A 21,232-nucleotide genomic window follows, 5' to 3' on the forward strand; every position below is an offset into this window, starting at 1 on the left:
ACTTGCTATTCTTGCAAAAACAAAAAATAAGGCAGGATTTTCAGTATAGAAATTTGGCTTGACAAATTAATATTAACATATTACTGAAAAATGAGAAAGAAAATTAAAACCAATAATTGAGAACTGATGAATACAAAAAGCCAATGGGAGCATAAACATTGTCATCTGAACACAGAGATTTTTTTCCTATAATCTTAGTGAAAATTAAGGTATATGTTGAATTGGCATATTATGATTTTTAATTTAATTTTTTATCATCCAGCAAACATTCTGTACTCCTGACTTGACACATGCCTCATCAGACAGAAAGACAAGAGTAAGAAGGAACACGGAGCTGCAGCTGAATTTAGAAAGTTAGAGGTGTTCTCAGAGCCACACGAGATGGACAGGAGATTCCTTCCAGTAGGGGAGAGAGCAGAGTGCAGACAACAGATGTGAGAAAGGTCCTCATAGCTGTCAAGTTCCAGCATCCTTGTGTTGAAGAAAGGGCGGTGCCAACGTGATTGCTGTGCAGACACAGTATAAAAGCACTGGACTTCTCCCCAACTGCTTGTCACGCTGACCTGCACCATCTCTCACTGTCTGTGGGGTTTCTGTCAACTAGTATCAGAGGGGAACAAACTTTTGGAGAATAACGTTTTATTGTGGTCATGCCAGAACCCACTAAGAAAGAGGGTAAGACTCATCCATAAATCTCTTTGTTGTACTTTTGAATACAGTATGCTCATTTGGGTATTTATTTTCAAACAAATACCCAGTTTCTTAAACAGACTATAAGATATAGAATCACTGTGATTTAAGGAAAAGATCCTTTACAGTACACAGACCAGAGGAAAAATATAGGAAGAGTATAACGAATTGAAAAATATCTGAGAAAGATGGCTTATGAAGGGATAGTGACTAAAATGATCAAATTATAATTTTATCATTCAGTTGAAAGGTATCCTCAAAGTGTAATTTAAGGATGTTAATTGCTCATGGTGAATATGAGCATCATGCTCACCATGTATTTGCAATTTGTGGGTGGTGGGAGAAGCTTGTAATGCTTTCTTAGTTAATGAATTTGATCAGATTTTAAAAAATAATTTGCAACAAATATCTCCAGATTTGCTATATGTTTTTTCATGGGAAGACATTTAAAATATACAGATATACAGATGCAGCTATTTTTTTATCAGTGCTTTTGGAGTTTCTTACTTATTATATTATTAAATTCTTGCATGCAAAGAAAATGAGACAACTGGGTAAAAGAGAATGTCTTTGAACATCGCTGCTACATTATGTTCTTCAATGGTTTTTCTTATAGACATATTCTTAATATGTAGCCTTTTAAGGATAATTACACTGAAAATAGGATAAGATTCTTCATTAGAAGAAATGCTTCCTCTAATAAAGTTTCTCCCTTTTATAAAAAAATCAATATTTAAGAATTACTAATTAGTAACATAAATAAATTAGAATTAGAAATTACTAAAATGACTAATGAAAAACACAAATTAACAGCACAAGTACAGGAAGCTTAATTTTTAATGGAAATGTCTTTTTAAAATATTATTTCATTCATATTAGTCTTCATTAGTGCTTACCAAATCTTTATTTTTGACATCTTTTTTTTAAAAACACTGCTCATTTTATTTTATTTTGTTTTTCTAGTTTTTGCATTTTTTTCTTTTCTAATTTAAAATTTGAGTTAGTTAACATACAGTGCAGTATTGGTTTCAGGAGTTTATTTTTGACTTCTGCAAATAAAAGCAAAAAAAAAAAAAGATGAGCAGAAGCATAAAAATAGTATTCAGTATTTTCACTTTTAATTCTTAAAACTGCTTTTAGTCATTGTTTTGAAGAACCTTGAAAAAGATGCTAGACATGGGGCCTAAAATTGAAATACTACCCAAATTATCAAAAGTCTTTGAAATATATTTTCTTTATGTAATTAAGTAACCAGTGTTGACAGGCTGTGGTGATCAGTTTACAGGTTGGCTTTACTTAGTGGTGGAGGCATTGATGGATGAAGTCTTCCACCCGAAATAACCACACCAAATGCATGCATTAATATGGGAACTTAATCCCAACTACCAGGCAGTGAGTCCAACCCCTGCTAAAGTGTCTTATTTGTAATGCAAATGATTTACATGTGTATTAAGTGTCCTTTTTATTTGATCTGTCACTTGACTAGCCTCTTCAAGGCTTATTTGGATGAAATGCATTCTATGTTTCCTGGCTAAGGACAGAATATTGTTTTAATTATCTTGCATTTAGTGGATAAATTTGCATGTGTTTTTTTAATGTTCAATTGAAAATGACAAGCTGAAAAACTAATAAATAAGATGACAGACTGTAGAGCTTATAAAGCCAATCAAATTACGTTGGTTGCTAGATGTGATAAAGTTTTACTTTTGGTCTGGTTTTACAACTCAATCTGACCCACTCCGCTTTTAGACACCATGAAATTTTAGAGCTACAAAAAGGAAAATCTATCTTTAACTTCAGCATTCCCCCCTCCCCCCAAATATTTATTTTTTCTTTTTGAATAAATCAATACAGATGCCAAGGTCCCCATGATCTTCTTTTGCTATAAATGCACGGTTGATATTCTGTGTAAGAGTCCCCCCCCCCCCCAGGACAGTAATTTTATACTCATAGATTCTGCGGTTAGTTTAAATTTGGATGGTGGGGAGTGGGGATAAAAAGAGGGTTACTGATGTATTTAAAATCCTTTAAGGAAGTGCACGGATTTTTTCCGTTTCCTTACCAGCAGAATGGGTTCTTAAAGGAACTGCACCTTACATAATTTTCCTGGTGAAATCATTGCACTTTCATATTACTTACATTAAAGAGTAAGATGTATGGCAATTCAGGAACTATTCTGGTCCTTGTACCTCCTCCTAACTTACTTCATTTTCCCTGGGGTTGGTTTTGTTCCATCCACTTGGATCCCTCTGAAAGATAGCCTCAAGAATAAAACCTGCCACCAAACCAAGTCTTCAGAGTCACTTTAAACTATCTGCAGAAACACTTCCAAGGGACAGGTTCCTCCAGCTCCTATAAATCTTACATCTTCTCTCCACCTGGGAGAACCATGCCCAAGAAGGACATGACCACTTGCTGTGACTCTTGATAGGACACATGAACCTAGGATCCAGGAGGATGCAGTAACTCCTCAAAAGAGGCTGAGTTTTCAGCATCTGAATGTGTAAAAGATATCTCTCTTAACTGCCTCCCAACCTACAGTGACCAAATTCTGGGAGCTTCATGTTGGGTCTTGGGAGAACTAAAATCTTCTAAGGAGGTGGAGGAAGGACAGGTGTAACTTTGGACCTCAAGGAGGAAGTCTAATGGAAGTAATTAGTCAACAGTTCTGATTTAGATTCTTGAAAACATTCTGGATGGCTCAGTAACCCCTTCTGGAGAAAGAAAGCATTATTTTTTTTTAACTTTAGTTATTTATTTTGAGAGAGAGATAGAATGTGTGAGTTGGGGAATGGCAGAGGGACAAAGAGAGGTAAAATCCCAAGCAGGCTCTGCACTGTCAGCCCAGAGCCCTACATGGGGCTTGAACTCGCGAACCACGAGATCATGACCTGAGCTGAGATCAAGAGTTAGACACTTAACTGACTGAGCCATCCAGTTGCCCCAGGAAAACGTTATTTTTAAGGAGTAACCATTTCCTATTGCCCTCCTCTCCACCTTCATCAATTGTATATTTATTCATTAGACAACTATAGTATTTTTACTGTCAGTTCCAGATAAAAGGGCTATCTTTTGCTTGGGATTCATGCAGAACCTGAGGCTTAGTTATTCCAATCAAATAGTAACAGGATGTGGATGGAAGTTTCAGATTTGTGGGAATCTCCCAGAGTCTCTGATACATGTATTTATGCATCAACTATTAATTGAGCACTTACTGTAAGCTAGTCTCTGGGATTTCAGAGACATATACAACATGGTATCTATTCTAAAAGCCCTCATGATTAATTGCCTCTGAGCATTTAATGTGTAAAAGAATCACTTTTCACTGGAAATTTCTCTTTTCCTTCAAGGAGTGACTTTATCAACATGAAACTTGAAAATTTCTAATTAGAAATTAGAAAATACTTCTGTGGTAGAACCTCTAATATTTTAAAAATGCCATGAATGGCCTTTAAACCCATAAAATGATTTCATCAGAATTTTATCTCTATAGTATGTGATCATTAAAATCTGGTTCTTTAATATACTTAGACAATTGTAAACTATCAGAATCTACAGGACCTAGAAAAATTATCTGAGGCCTTAACACCAATTTCACTTTTTGTTATGTGATATACCAGGCCCTATTGTATTTCATGTACTTAACTCATAGGAAAAACGCAAAAGTTCTCCTTGTTGCCTGGGTATGATTCAAAAAGCTTTGGGAAAGACACTATAGCTTTCTCACCTTCCATGTCAAATCTCTTCTTGAAAACTCAAACATGACAAAACATAGGTTCATTTATGGCCATAACTTGAAGGGACCATTCTGATAACTCCAGGAATCAAAGGTATGGCATTGTTGCTACAGACTCTTTTGTTATATCAACATACAGGATCTATCTGTCAAAACTATCTTGACCTTTCTCAGTAGGAATGGATGGGAACGTGGTAAAGGAGAATAACTTTCTTTCAGTCCATAGAAGTTTTTCCTCTGCTTTATCTTTTTTTCTTGGTCCCTAGAGATTTCATCACATCTTAAAGTTCTGCCCCAAATCTATCTGAATGTAGAGCAGGATTCATCACCTCTTGCTTATTTCTCAGCATCGCCCAAAGCTTAGTCATCATCAGAAAAGGTGCCCTGGTGATGGCCAACCTCCTCTCATATTTACTCCTTGACCTTCAGTTTCCACCTGCATGAGACTGGAAGGCCTATTTCAAACACCAAAATAAATTTGTTTTGGGAGAAGTCACCTTACATATAGAATATTACCTTTCATTCAAATTGGGGAAAAGTTAATTTGTAAGAAGTAAGGGAAAGAACGGGAGCAGAGGGAAGAGCTATTTTATCAAGGGCGACTATTTTCCTCCAAATCTGAAATGGTTCATTTAGGTCAAGTTGAAGATTTGGATGAGGAATGAAGAAGTTGTATAAATGAATGTCACAATATTTTTCCCCCTGACAAAACTTTGCCATTCTGTACAGGAGAGAAGTGGTGTAGATCTGAGCTCTCTGCTGTTGGAAGGAATACTCTGGGACAAATGCATGCACACCAGAGAAGCTTAATACTTGGCAAAATCATTCTTTTTCAGTAGCCTGCTTTTATGACTGTCCGGGCTGCACCTGTTAGGAAGATAAATAAAGGACTGGCCAATTCTTTCCTCTCAAGTGCCCTAAATATATCGCTTAAAAAAAACTTTGGAAAAAACAAGTTGTATCCTTGTTTCTCATCCAGTAAATCTGAAGAAGTCTTCTCCGGGTCTTTCAAAGTACAACAAAGTCAGCTGTAAGGGAGTTCCTGAAAATGAGCAAAGAAAAAGGCTGGGCTCCTCAGTGGGTCTGAGGGTCCCAAGTGAAAGAGACAAGGAAAGCATTTGCAAGCCTCTGTTCCCTCAATGACTCCCTTTATTTTGGACCTGAGACATGGCCTTGAAACATTTTATTTTAGGCCCCTTATGGGCACACAATTCACACTTTCCTTATTTATAGCCATTTCAAAGTATCCCCGAATCCTACATGAATGGTGAAGAAACCACCCTGGCTGAAGTCACTTTTAAGAAATGCACAGGCATAATAATAAATAAACAAGTGGTCTTTCTAAAAAACTTGAGCAAATATGAAAACAATGTTTTTGCCATACTTTTGTAAGTAAATATATCCCTTTTTAAAATTTTAGAGAGTTGTTGTGAAAGAAAATAAGTTCTGTGGTTTTTACAGCCCTAAAAAGCAAAAGCATTTTTGTTATTTTTGCAGAAATTTCTTATAAGTATTTTCTCTAACATGTATTTGTAGGCTCTTTAGGCACACACGGAGAAAAATTTTTATTATTGTTAATAATTACTATTTTTATCTGCACTCCTCCTTAATTTGTCTTTGAAACCTATATTAAGAGACACAATATACTCTTGGCAGCCTGTGATTTCTGGTAATTCTAGATCTCATCTCTAGACACACTTGGGTGTGTTAGATAATAAAGAACAGAATTAAAGCCCTAGAAATCAAAAATCAAAAATCAAAAAATCAAAACCCATTTTATGTGTGTACCTGAGGGGATACGGCCATGTCTCCTTTCTTGGTTTTTATCCCATATCAGCTCTTGATAGGAACAGCTGTCTTTTCTGGAGTCCTTGTTGGTCCAGTCTGTTAAACCTGAGGAAAACCCAATAAATATGTGGAAAGGCAGTTACTGAATTATAGTGTTCCTAGTTGGGGTAATTATGAAGTAATCATTTATTCAAGAGCAGTTTCCGAAAATTTGAAAGCATAGTGATTAAGGAATATGAAACTGTGAAAAAGAAGACTTTATCAATGAATTTCCTGTAAGTATGCAAAGCGTCTCATAACCAGAGAGAACAGGGCTTCTGTCCCCACAGCTTTTTATAAAAACAGTCCCAAACCATCAAAGGGACAATATCATGTGCTCTACTTTGCGTGGCTAGGCCCAGTTTTAATTTATAAGAAGTACATTTGTTTTGGACAGCTACGCAGATAGACAGTAAGCCAAATTTCAGGATGTTCCCATTCGTGGGGCAGATTATTTATGGGTTTTCCATTTCTATATTATCGGCAGTGTATTATTTATGCATTTCCAGAGTAAAGTCTTAGATTCCTTCAGATTGGGGAGTGAAGTGGTCGATTTGGCAAACCAGGATCATTTCGTTACATGCTTATTTCTCTCTCTAAAAATGAGTTCATAAAAAGCTAACTGTAATCTGGCTTCTGTTATGCCTTTCAAGTCTGAAATCCACTTTGATAAGTCTTTTGCCCTTTTACGGTCCCTCAGGAATCTTTTTTATGGGCCAGTTTGGCACATCAATATAAGACCTAAAGTTATGTTTAATATGTCAGATGTTAGATCTTTACTTTTGTTTTATTCATTTTCTTTGACTTGTACTATAGATATTTGCAAGAACTAGGCTAGAAAATGTTTTCCTTTTTCTCCAAAATCATCCAATTCTTCCTGTAAATAGTATCAAATCTCTTTTCAAACTCCTAAGAATTCTTTGCTTGTATCAGATATTACCTTCTGCATTTTATAAAATTTTATATATCTTGCTCTACTTGTAACTTAAAAATAATATATTTGTATGATTCTTTCTTTTCATTTCTCATTTTTTAAAGTTAGATGGATTTAGAATTATTCTGCATAGTATTTTGGCTTTTCCCTTATGCATATTAAGTCATAGTCATTATTAAACACAGTAACATAAACAAGGTATACTATTCATAGAACATTCTAGGCTGTTCAAGTTCCAGCTGTACCATGTATTGAGTTAGTTACACTTCATATGCTTCAGTTTCCTCCTCTGTGAAATGTGAATAATAATAGTACCCGACCCATTAGGTCTTTGCATGAAGGAAATAAGATAAATAAAGTAAAAAGCTCAGAATAGGACCTACCATGTAAGAACTTAAGTATTTTCCTTCTAAAACAGCAAACTCAGAATCTGGCATAAGATGTTAAATGCCTTACCCTTAACATAAACTTTGAGGGCATTTCCACCAACATGGAGCAACCCCTGTAAGGTACATAATAACCCTGCTCCTCTCCTTAATATTTATTTAATAACTATTGTTAATATTTATAATATCTTCCAAAGAAGTTGCTGTTATTATCATAGCCATCACTGCCACTGCCATGAGAATTTCCTTTTTTAACTTGGGGTGAATCATCTTAGTTTTCACCCACAGAAGCCCAGATAAAATAAGAGGTCTCTACTCCAGAGCCTATGTTGTGTTCCCACTGAAATATATCATGTCCACTTAGGGGTCTCCAGTTGTTAAACAGACGAAGATAACCAGTTATTTCTCCACTGTTCCGTTGTGGGAGCATGGTCTTTCCCACTTAGTTGAAAGAGTCACCCTGTGCAGTTGAACATGTAACTATATCCGCCACCAACGGCTGAAAGGCTTGGGTTTGTGGAACATTAAGATTTCTCTCCCCACAGGGGTGCGTTTAGCAGGTGGGGTCTTCCAGGTCTGAGTATTTCTGAGATAGTCACATAAAGAACTCTCCATGACCACATATGGTTGTGATTGATTGAGTGCCTTTGTGTTTACTGCTGTGGAATTTTATTTTTATGACCCCACCTGGCATCAGGCCTGTCCTTCCTCTATTTTTAAAAAGTCACCCAATCAGAGGCCCAGCAATGCGTTGGGGCAAGGCCTTTAAGGGATTTATCTGATAACCGTATAACCACATGAGAGTGCTGTGATTGTGGTGATGGTCTGCCCAGGAACAGACCCCCGGGAGAGGCAGAATAAGGGACTAAAAGGGGAAATTGTTAACAATTTGAATCACTTTTGCAATAATTTCCTTGTGACCTGTGCTAAATTTTTAAACTTTTTCAATTTGAGTAAAGATTTTCCCACACCACCTCCACCCCATCTATGCCACTCAACCCCCGTTTGACTCTTACTTCAAATATGGTAAGAATCACGCTAAAGAAACAAGTCATCAGATCTTAGCAAAAGGCTTCATTTTAATCCAGCCCCATGTTAACAGTGAGAAGCTATTTGTTGCTGTGCAATTCTAACCCTGTTTCAATTCTTTTCCTGTGTGGAATGACATTCCGAAGTTGAAACATGCATAATTAGAAAGACATAAGACCAACCTGACTGGAGGTTGGGGTGGGGGTGAGGGGGCACCTGGCTGTCTCAGTCGGAAGAGCTGCCAACTCTTGACTTCAGGGTTGTGGGTTCAAGCCCCACACTGTGTGTAGAGATTACTTAAAAATAAAATCTTATAAAAAATAACAATTCTACAAGGAAAGGGGAAAAAATCCTGTGGGTTCAGGGAAATTCCATCAAGCTGAATAATGAGTCATTGAAAATTTGCATACCTGATGCCCAAGTAGACTTCATGTATTCAGAACCTTAGAATACATTTTTTGGCAATATTTAGCCACAGTAAATGAATATGGATTTAATTGACTGAAGCATTCTGAATAGCTGGTCTCCTTGGAATCTCAGAGTTTATTTTGTTCTCAAACCGTATTATTTCAACCAATTTAGATAGAAACATGCCTTCAATGTAACATTTTACTCCTTGCTTTTTTTTTTTAATTTTTATTTATTTTGAAAGAGAGAGTGTGCATGCATGCATGCATGCACAGGGTAGGGGCAGAGAAGAGAGAGAATCCCAAGCAGGCTCTGTGCTGCTAGCTCACAGAAATGTGAGATCATGACCTGAGCCGAAATCAAGAGTCAGATGCTTAACCAACTGAGCCACTCAGGTGCCCCTACTTCTTACTTTTAAAAACAAAGTACAAGGGTGCCTGGGTGGCTCAGGTGATTGTCCAACTCTTGATTTAGTCTAGGTCATGATCTCATGGTTCATGAGTTCGAGCTCCACATCAGGCTCTGTGCTGACAGCCAGGGCCTCCTTGAAATTCTCCCTTTCTCTCTGCCCCTCCCTGCTCTCATTCTCTCTGTCTCTCTCAAAAATAAATAAATAAATAAATTAATTAATTAAAAAAACCAAAGTACAGTGGAAATAACTTTGTCTTAAATTATAGATGTCAGTTATTGTGCCACGTGACGCCTTGAGAGCCCAAATTATTTGCTTTTGTATTAATTTGAATCATATTATTTGCATTTTGAATGCAATTTTCCATAGCTCTCCTGTTTCATCCCTTGCTAGAAGTCCACTATCTTCTTTTATTACTCTTGCCAGGCAGTATTTTAAGCTGTCCCCCTCTCTTTTCTGTGGACCCCAGGGGGATTCTGGAATCCCCCTGAGTGGGGCTACACTGTGGAGTGTCCACAAGGCACCTAGGGCATCACGTTTAAGGAGGCACGCACTCTCAGAGTCATGCAAGGGTCGAGTTGGCACTTGTGAGTGAGTGCCTCCTTAAATCCTACCCCTGGCCTGCCTCACCAGAGTCCCAATTCCCAGGCTTGTTAAGGACCTGGGTGGGCTCTCTTGTGAATCAAGCACTTAGGCTTTTAGTGTCCAGGGCTTGAGAAGCTTGAAACAAATCCATTTTGCTCTTTGGACACCCTTTTAAATTGACTGGTCAGCAGCTGTTCTCTGGATAAGTGAGGTTGCTAGATAGCTGAATTCTGAATAGGGGAGGTATTACCAGACAGTATTTTGCCTCTATTATTGTCTCCATTATTGTACACATAGGAAAATAAGTTATATTTAAGCCCACCAAACCAATTTATAGTTTTTATTTTGACTGCTTCATTCATTTAATTCATCAAGGCTACAGATTTTTCCTGAATGAGGCATATGACATAAGTTTATTTTTTTAAGTGTCCACGCACAAAATAATTTTTTAAGAAGATTTATCATAAATTCTAAATGTTTCTCAAACTTTGTGGTCTCAGATACATTGGCACTTAATAACTATTGAGAAACTAAAAAGCCTACACACATTATATCTATCAATATATACTGTATTAGAAATTAAAACTGATAAATTTTTAAGAGATAAAAATACACAGCACATGTTCTATTAGTTGTCAGAGAGTTGATGTCATCACACATTATATATCCTTTGCATATTTGTGAGAGAATATGAATGAAAAAGGCAAATAATGTCTTAGTATTATTATGAAAATAGTTGTGACCTTGTGGACTCCCCAGAAATGTCTCAGGTGCTCTCAAGGATCCCAGATCATACTCTAAGAATCACTATTATAAACCAATAAAGAATTGTCTCTAAAAAATGTCTAATCCCAAATCCCTAAATCCCAAGGTATAAGATATCCACACCCACAGCCTATAATGAATATAATAGGGAACAAATTAAGCATCTAACTGTAAAAACGTTAGATTAAACATTAATTTATTTCTCAAACCTAGATTCTGATGCCTAAGGAATATGGCCAGTACAAAAGGCATCGTCATTGTGTTTGCTGATAGTTTTGGTGACAGTTATAATTCATATAATTAAAACTTCTCTAAGTATTATGAACACCTCCATACAAATAATATTTTATACTAAAGCAGTTTCCATTGTGCTGGGCATAGGCTGCAACATGCACACAGTGTCAGATCCCACTATCACCAGGGGATATACCTGACAATGTTTATATATTTAACCTGGGAAGAAAGATAATTTGCTATACTACCAAACATGACAAAACAGAAGTCGGCCAGATAAAGCCTCATTCACCACGATGCTTACAATATATAAAGCATTCACATATTTTATTTCAAACCAAGAATGTGACTTTGAGAATACATAATGAGGAACAACATAACAATTTTCTCCCGCACAGAAAATTACCAAAGGATGGTTTTAGCACAATTATTTTATCCAAAAAAGTGACAAAAGGAAAGCCACAAAAAAAGACCTGTAATTCTACCACTCGATGATAACATAACAAGTGTTATTACATGTTCTTCCTGTCTTTTCTATGCCTCTGCAACATATTCATAGGATGTAATTGTGTTCTCCATGCTATCAAAAGGCTAAATTAAACTGCACCTGAGAGCCCATAAAACATTTTTAAAGAAGCCAAACAATGTATTATCTGAGTCAGTGAGCCCATGGGAAGGAGAGAGCTGGGATGTTTATATCATTTTGGTGTAGAGACACATACATAGAGAGAGGCAGGTCAGTTAATGCCTCCTAAGACCGGATTGGTTTTTTTCCCCCCTTTAATTTACTGACCATGGAACCCTTGATTGTAGAAAACAGGAATGGATTGCATCGGAGAAAGCAGACCATTTATGGAGCTTCTGGGTTCCTGGTCTTTCAGCAGACCCCAGAGGCCACATACGGGCTGTGTGTTTAGCAGCTGCCACCAGTGCCCGTCAGTTAGAGTGCCCTGGCACTCGCTGCGCAGACATGCCATTGGTGGCATACCTGTGCTTCTTACAGTAGGTGGTCATAGGAAAAATCCACCATAAATAGATCAAGCCCTTTAAAAACGCTTCAGTGTTGCAGAGGGAGGGTAAGTCTATATCTGTGAACTAGAAAGGATCAAAGAACAGCCGTCCTTGACTAAGGAAGCACGAGGTAACTTTAGTTGCTGGTTCAGAATCTAATTAATTTTTATGTTGTCCACAAAAACATTTTGGGGTGCCTGGTTGGTTCAGTCGATTAAGTGTCTGACTTCGGTTCAAGTCACGATCTCACAGCTCATGGGTTTGAGCCCCACGTAGAGTTCTGTGCTGACAGCTCAGAACCTGGAGCCTGCTTTGCATCCTATGTCTCCCTCTGCCCCTCCCCTGCTCATGTTCTGTCTCTTACTCCTTCAAAGGTGAATAAACATTAAATATATATATATATTTATAAATATATATATTTATAAATATATATATTTATAAATATATATATTATATTTCCTTGGACTTATTACTTTCTGGGTTTCCAAGTTTCTTCCTTTTATTAAAAAAAAAGTTACATCCCTTGTATATCCTTTACTCCATCCTGTCTGTATGTTTCCTAATCAAGACAACGGGGGAGGATGAAAGAGATGGACAAAAATCCTACTTTATTCACCTGGCAGAAAAGTTCTGAAAAATTTGCCTTTTGGTTTTTGAATTAGCAGAAGTAGAGCAGGGCCTCACTTCAATAAATAACCTTTGCTCCAAATCTAAAGATTTGGAGAGTTTCCCAAGGCCAAGTGCCTCCTGACAGTTAGGACAGGGCTAAGCTAGTTGACCGTGGAGTTAGCATGGCTGATTGAGGGTTATGTGCTAAGAAATGCAACCCAGATTTTGAGAGGGGGAATTCCTTAGAAAGGCCAATGTTGTACCGGCACTGAGGGCCAAAACTCTAGCCTAATTGCTCTCCTGCCCTTGTTAAGAAATGATGGGGTTGGGTGAATGCCTCACAGCATTCAGCCAGCAGAAGGGTCGCCAATGGGAGACATAGTGTTCCCTGTGGGTAGTGCAGATGAAGAAAGCTGCCCTTGGAGTGCCAGCGGACGGTTCTTGATATCTTGGCAGCGAGGAGAAGGGGCTTTTGTGCCGTACTGAACAGGCTGCCAATCAACTATATTTATAGAGCACCTGCTGTGCAGAATTTGAAAAGGAGGAGGAGACAGGCCTTGTCCTCAAGAAGCTTGTGATCAAAGAGAGAGGAAAAGTGCCCATGTATGGTAACCCCTTACATTCACAATCACATTTGAAATGCGACAGAATTAGGTGATATTTAGGACACAGTCTGAGACTTCTTACTCAAAGTGTGGGTTGTGGACAGACAGCATCAGTATCAGCTGGGAGCCTGTTAGAAATGCAGAAACTTGAAGCCTGCCGCTGACCCCCAGAATCAGAATCTGCACTTGACCAAATCCCCAGGTGATTCATATCCACACAGCAATTTCAGAAGCACCAGACAGACTGTAGAGGTGTTGAGTCTCGAATGTTCTGAGAGAGCAAAGCCACTTGGTTTGGTCACTAACTTGATAGAAAAGGGTAGTTCCTTTACCTGTGAGCTTCTTAAACACTGGCACCTCATCTTTGCCTCTCTTATAAATGCCTACTCTTGTGAGATTTATGTTGGATTTATGCTTAATGAGTTCTGGTTGGGTGGGCCCTTCTTCCTATGGTCTCCATTCAGTGAGTACCGTGGAAATTGTTGTGAATGAGTGATTGTTATAAAGGCAGCTAATGAATCTGGGAACATGCAAATGGCTTTTAGAGGGGTGGGCAAAGCTGGGCACCACAGAACCTGTCAGTGACAAAATATGACTTGGAGTAAGAGAGATGCATTAGCAGCTCTTTTAAGGCAAAGGAGATACCTCAGGTCCTGAGACTCACCTGCAACTATGCATTTCCAGTCCAATTCCTTTGCTGCTTGACCTTCACTACACCCAGTTCTCCATTTCTCTAGGTTTAGGACAGCGGGAATTCTTTGTTTCAAAGGCTTGGAAAACTATGGAGGGTTCATCTTTTCATCCTTTCTGTCCTACCAAGATTGATTGACTGATTGGTCAATGTATCTACATTAAACAAACTCTACAATGTATGTAATTTTCATCAAAATCAATTATTATTACCACTGCACAGTAGAAGAGCATGGTCCCTACAACCTCTGCTCAGTTCCCAGATGCTTCCTCAGCCCCCACCCCAATTCCAAACATGTTCTGACATGATGCAGCCACAGACCTAGAAATAAGGCAAATCCCTAGCAAGTGGCATGTGTGGAAAGGCATGAGTGTCATTCTCACAGTTGTGTCAGAGTAAAATTATGACAATAATGATGATAGCCACAAAAAGAGAGATTGCATATATGGTATTTACCCCTGTAGGAATTCATCTGTTTCTGTCAATAACTCTTAAGATAGGTTATGCTATTATTTCTATTGCATAGATAAGGAAATTGAGGCATATTCCACTCCTACAGAAAGGACAGCATCCATATGAGGTTATGTGGCCATAACAATAAGTCCAGTCAATTCACTAGGAAAAATGCAGTAATATTTCTGAAAAGTCCATCAATCCACTTCTGCCTCCACAAGTCTGAGCAGCTGAGAAGGGAAGTGCAGCCCCATCTTGGGGAGCCCAGGTTCTGAGTCAGGCAGACCTGACTGCACCTGGTGGGGCAGAGCTTGCCTCCATCCTTCATGGGCTGTAGGACCTTGCCTCAGTTGCCATCTGCAAAATGGGGATAATTAAAGTACTGATTTCAGGGTCACCTGGGTAACTTAGTTGGTTAAGCATCCAACTCTTGATTTCATTCATGATCTCATGGTTCGTGAGTTTGAACCCCATGTCAGGCTCTGCACTGGCAGTGCAGAGCCTCCTTGGGATTCTCTTTCTCCCTCTCTCTCTGCCCTTCCCCTGCTCATGCTCTTTCTCTCTATATATAAATAAATAAATAAACTTAAAAATATTTTTTTAAAAAAGTACTGATTTGATAGAGTTGTAAAGATTAAAAGAATTAATATACACTATGTCCTTCATGCAGTTGGTGCCTGTAAGTGGTTGTTATTTATTTATTCCTCCAATGGCTATATAGTAACAGGGTTTCTATGATTTTAAGAAGGAAAAGTTCTGGCTCTACCGCCATGCCAGACAGGCATGCATTTTCCTACTTCCATTTCCTGAAAACATCCTAAAAATATCAGTATTAATATCCTATAGTATTTCTATAGTTCTCTAGTATGATATAGTCGGTTGTTAATGACTGAAATTCTGTGGATTTGTTGGAAGTTGAACTAAACCTTTTAAATTCTCATTTTGTTTCGATCTTGGGGCTTTTACATAGAGCACTGGGGCCACAGACACAATGGAAATGGACAATTCACATTCAGAATACATTTACGGTTTCAGTGTCCAAGATAATTCTCCTTTATTTATTTGTTTAGAATTCACCCTTTGCCTTACTTCCAAATCAGGATTTTGAGTAATCACAGCTTCCCTTACAAAAATTGGCCTTTGTTTAGCATGGTCAATGTGATAACCAATGAAGCCCTTCGAATTCTTTTTTGTCAATTCACTATGCATTTAATGTATTTCCAACAATAAAATGAGGTCCCAGGGAGATGGGAAAGGAATGAAAAAAGTCTCTGTTCTTGTTCAGTTGGGAGGGAAAAGAAACACATATATACTGAGATAAATGGAAAATAGTTAAAAAATAATTAGTGAATAAAGAGTGTATTATCATGTGGTCCAGAATGCAAAGAGAATAAGGGAGGGGAGAAGAAGGGAATAATTAGCTCTGGGAATCTTAAGAGAAATGTCAAGATAGAAAAAGATTGACAAAATAATGATGGTAGTTATAGTTGTAAATTATAGAGCTCTACCTATAGGCAGGAACTGTGCTTGCAGTTTGCATAGATTACCACCTTATTATTGTTATTTCACAGATGAGGACACCAAAATTGACAGAGATTAAGGAATTGTCCCAGATTACACAACTAATAAGGCGAAGAGTCAGGATTTGAACCAAGGTCTATCTGATAAAATCACATGCAGAGAATAATCAAAGGTCTGTCGGGGAGAAGACCATCATCGTCTTCTTGGTGGCAGACAGGTCAGAAGTTGAAACGAGAAACCAGCTCTAGAACAGAGGGGTCACCGGGGTGCACTTAAAAAGAGGGAGGGAGGAAGTGTCCACTGGCAATGGCTTTGAATATGAACTTGAAGAGTGTAGACCTCACTAAAGAGATAACCGAGACCCTCTAGAGAGAATAACAGGATGAAACACAGTTGTGTCATTAAGTAATCCCTGCAGCTATGGGAAAAAAGAGACCAGAGGACAGAGAAATTTGCCTGCAGGGAGAGCCAGGAAGATGTTCTTGGGCATTGGCTGACAATGACCCTGTCCAAAAGATAGTGTGCCAAAGAAGTTGGGCTCTTGCTCTGAGTATTCTCATATCCGTGTGCTGCAACAACTCACGCAAAGCCAAGAGGTCAACATTAGATTTCCATCTGCACTCAGATCTCTGAAAATAAAAGGCTTTTACCAAGGGTTTTGTCTTCTGGCTAACACTGGCACCACAGATCCTTTCCATGATGTGGTGAAGAAACTAAAGCATGTCCCTTGATGCCATCTAAAGGACACTTGTTATATCTTCAAACTACATTGTATCCTGCCATGTTAGCTTCTGCTATAAGCGTATATGCTTATCTCTTTTGGTTTTATATTTTTCTCTCTCTTTAGTAAATGATAATATATTTACTTATGGTCATTTGAATGAAAATAGTTATTTTTTTAAATTTAAGTTTATACCCAACACAAAAAAATTAGTGATGAAAAAATATATCAATGCATCCTAACAGCCTGTGTTGCTCCTTTCTGATTTTTTTGAGGTGTAGTTCATTCTTGATATACTCATTCCAGCCTGTCTAGACTGCACATAGTGATGACTGTTAGACCAAACTGGGTTTTTTTTAAATTTTGTTTTGTTGTTGCTTTTTTTAAAAAAAGACTTTAATTTTAAGTAATCTCTACTTACTTAAGGTGGGGCTCGAACTCACCGCCTGGAAATCTATAGAATTCCATTTAGTCCTCCTGGAAATCTATAGAATTCCATTTAGATCCTTACCTCACACCATATACCAAAAGGCAGTGTGACTTGGTCACAGGTTGATGCTTTTCCTGCTCTGTCCCTCTTGTCAGTGCAGGTGATTAACTGCCTGGAGTTGAGCACAGCCTGGGGCTGTGGAAAGTAGCTTTTCTCTCGGAGAAGTGAGACTAATACTTCCATTATTCTTTTCATTTCTAGAAAATGAAGTGCCTGCCCCAGCCCCAGCTCCAGCCCCAGCCCCAGCTCCAGCCCCAGCCCCAGCTCCAGCCCCAGCCCCACCCCCAGGTGAGTAAAAACACTACTTCATACGTCTGGGCTGCAAATACAGAACCTCCATCCCAGCATGATCTGGCCTCCATTGAAACTGTGAGTTTTAATCTAAGTCCTCCAGAGAAATTGGATGACCACAGTTGTAACAGGTTTATAATAATAATGATAATAATAATGATATAAAAAATAATATATTGTGTTTGTATAGTCCTCTCACATTAATCTGATTTGGATGGCACATCATACACTTACGGAGACCCTTCTAGTTATGCCAAAGTTGTTGTCATGCGCACGTTTTAGCGTTGTGGAGCCTGGGCCTCTGAGGGGATGAAGGATTTGCAGAGCTTTTTCACATATAGCTAAAGCCAAACAAAGCCCACATCTTTCTTGTGAACTACGTCACCATCAACTCCTCAAGAAACAGTTTCCAGGACAGTTCGGTGGCCTCTGAGGCTCAACGCCTCCACTTCATAGTACCCTGTTGTCCCCCTGGTGATAACAACAACAAAAAAAACAGGAATAAAGAGTTCCAGCAAGAGGCATCTGGGTGGCTCAGTTGGTTAAACATCCAGCTTCAGCTCAGGTCATGATCTGGTGGTTCAGGAGTTCAGGCTCAGCGTTGGGCTCTGTGCTGACAGCTCAGAGCCTGGAGCCTGCTTCAGATTCCATGTCTTCCTCTCTCTCTCTGCCCCTCCCCTGCTCACACACTCTCTCTCTCAAGAATAAATAAACATAAAAAAAAAGAGTTCCAGTGAACCCCTTGGCAGGTAGATGTGATGCCCAGCGACAGTGGGCATTACTATTTCACACAACAGGTGGAGCCTGCTTTTACGTTCACATAGACCTAAGGAAAAGAACAATATTGGAACTCTAAGAAGAAAACATTATCTTGAATTCAGTTTGCTTACAACCACATAGAAAATAAAATACAGCCTGGAGAACCACCAAATATAATACAACCACTAAATTGAAACACGAGGAAATACTGTGAGAATCTCACAAGGCAGAAAGTGATTTAATGCAGGTTTCTTGAATTGACAATGTGGTGTGAAGTCAAGGGGTGAGAAGTCACTGTAGACCAACCCAGTCTAGGTGAAAGCAGAAACTGAAAAGGCCTCAGTTGCTGGTGATTTTTTTTGCATGGAAATTTGAAAGGTGATTATGAAACTCTTCCATCTGGAGATCATTTTCAGGAAGCCACTTTGAGAAATTTGACTGTCCACAGGAGCCCCTTTGCCCGGCTAAGAATACAAGATTCACACACTCAAAACCCTTAACCAGTGTAGAAGAATATTGCCATGTGTCAAAATGAATGAAGGAAGCTCAGTGCCACGTGAGTTCAAATAGGGACGATCTCAATTTAGTTTTCTTTTAGCCAGTATAGATGTGTGACATTCTTCTTAGGATCTTCTTCTTTGGTGTGTTTTCTCCTTGCAAATAAAAATTTATTTTTGCCAATATTGAGTACACTGAAAACCTACAGGCCATTGAAGACATAACGTCTCCCTTCTGTTCTTCAGATCTGTTGAAGTCACTGGGCTGCTCTAAAGTTCCCCTTATTATGGCATAGGCATATTTCATATTCATCACAAAATACTGACTTCCTGTTGCTAAAGCAAGTCTCCTCCCAAACTGTTAAAGTAGTTATTAGTTAACTAAGATTCAGACCTCTACTTCACCCATCCAGAAAGAAAAAAGAATCCATGCTTAAAATAATTCTTTTCTCACATATATCACAAGTCAGACATATTCGCAAATATCTAAACTAATATAATTCTGGATGGAGAGAAGCAAGCTAGATGGTCTGCCTCAGCTGATGAAATTGGATGTTACTGCTCTCATGTTGCATTGATTATTGCCTCTCCATTCAACCTAGAAAATTAGTATATGCACCAAAATATTTGCTTTGAAACTATTGTATAATTATAGATTGTATACCCTGGCTTATTGCTATAATATCATCTCGAAGTCCAAACAATTAGAATCACTACGTGGGTCAAACTTCCTTAAAAAGTCAGTCCCTTTTGGGGTCTAAAATGAAGTGACCCACATTTTATACTCACTTCTACATAAGCACATTTAACATAGTCTCAGCATAGCTAAGTATATTTTAACAAAATCTGTATTGCATGTCCCTATGTATACTTTTTTCAAAAGTGATCAGAGTTATTCATTGCTTTTATTAAGCTTAATGGGATTCTACATTATAAATTCCCAAATCCATAACTCATGTATAGTGTAATAAGTGAATATGTGGTGTCATTTATGACCTGTACTGTTGTCATTAATTTCTTCTTTCCCACCCTCCACCCCATTGCTCATCACACAATTAAATGCTTTCTTTGAGACACTTTTAAAAATGTGCTTGTACTTTCCATACAGAACCAAATAAACAGAAAGAGGCCGGAACTACACCAACAAAAGGTGAGTTAAGGGGGAGGGGAAGTGAGGCTGAATTCAACAAAAGGAGGTCAGTAGAAAGAGGTCAGTAATGACTGCCATAGTGGTCCTATAGAACTTCTCCACATTACCTTTCATCGGTGTGGTTTAGAGTTCTTCTGCATCTTACCTGCATGACCAGTCAGCATAATGAAGGGTGCTTTGATCAGTTTTCATGATACACCTTTCTAAAAGAAAAACAACAGTGATAAAAATATCACAAGCATTTGTTGAGATGCCAGCAAATCAATTGGTAGTTTCCAAGTTACCATGTGCATGTGAAGGAAAAGAGTTATCTGGTATTCTTGGGATTGTGCCAGTTTGGAAAGTTATCTGGATTACACATTTTTTTTAAATGGAATATTTTCATGTTACTGATGAACTGTTCCAAGTTTCACTAGCAATTTTTTAAGGCTAGCATCTCATTTTGTAACATTGTATATTTGCATAGATTTATATGATGGTTTAAATATATTGACAGTACAACCTTAAGCAAACATTATGTTGATCCTTATTGAATTGGAAACTCATTTATGATTGTAATATTATTCTATTTTTACTTTATATGAAGATAGTCCAGTCTTAGAAAGTGAATAATCTTTATCATGTACTACTTACTACTGTGGATCCATGAAATATTCATTCCTTTGTCTCTCCATGGAGGAAGGACCAACTGTCCTAAGCTAAGGAGCATTACCCTTCTACAAAAGAAAGTTTTCACAGATATAGATTAGAGAATTCTGCCTATATGTTTGTATCATCATTTTTAAAAGTTCCTCTTTTATTTGTGGATCGAATAACACAGTTTAAATTTTGGAATAACGAATTATTTCTTGATTGCAATATTTCTTTTTTTTTTTGGACACTACTCAAAAGCATGCTAAGTATTTCTTTGTTCTGTCATATTTCATTACCTAATTCCTATGGTATTATTGTCTCCTATACATTAGTAAAATGCTTTTTTCTTTCAGTACATTGGACCTCTTTTCTTCAGTTAACTTGAATTGACAATATCATAAATGAACACATAATGTTGGTGCTTTTGTCCTTGACCTTCAGTGGCACCCATGGATAGTAACATGAATAGTAATCCTGGCCACATGGGCTACAGTCTGAAGGTTATTTGCTTATGGAATGTAGACAGTGCAAACTTCTAGAACTCCTTCCATGAGAAGGGTTCAAGGATGTTTAGACATCCTGGCTGAAGCTATTGAAACATTATTCTCTACAAGGCCAGTGGCATACCCCTCTGTTTCCAAATTTAGAAAGGTGGTTGGGCCAAGCTGTAAGGCTCAACCAACAAAGTAGATGATATAATACCAGAGGGCAAGCTGTCGATGTTTAAACAAAGCCTGTACCTGACCCTTAATGTGAAAAGTCATCATTATATTTGTATGCTTAAATGAGAAAATGTCT

The 21,232-nt window shown here is 38.0% G+C and overlaps 1 protein-coding gene across 9 annotated transcripts in view; it reads left to right on the plus strand.

Moving 5' to 3' along the window:
- The first annotated feature begins 521 nt into the window (after positions 1–521).
- The window catches only part of MYBPC1 (myosin binding protein C1), an 86,219-nt gene continuing 65,508 nt past the window's right edge, over positions 522–21,232 (plus strand). For all 9 annotated transcript variants that reach the window (XM_053226662.1, XM_027070317.2, XM_053226659.1 and 6 more), the window contains exons 1-3: positions 522–675; positions 17,306–17,392; positions 19,760–19,801. In XM_053226662.1, coding sequence (XP_053082637.1) covers positions 651–675; positions 17,306–17,392; positions 19,760–19,801 — 154 coding nt within the window. In that variant the 5' untranslated portion in view covers positions 522–650. The remainder of the gene's footprint in view (positions 676–17,305; positions 17,393–19,759; positions 19,802–21,232) is intronic.

Source organism: Acinonyx jubatus, chromosome B4 (genome assembly GCF_027475565.1).
Source record: "Acinonyx jubatus isolate Ajub_Pintada_27869175 chromosome B4, VMU_Ajub_asm_v1.0, whole genome shotgun sequence".
Classification (NCBI taxonomy): Eukaryota; Metazoa; Chordata; class Mammalia; order Carnivora; family Felidae; genus Acinonyx; species Acinonyx jubatus.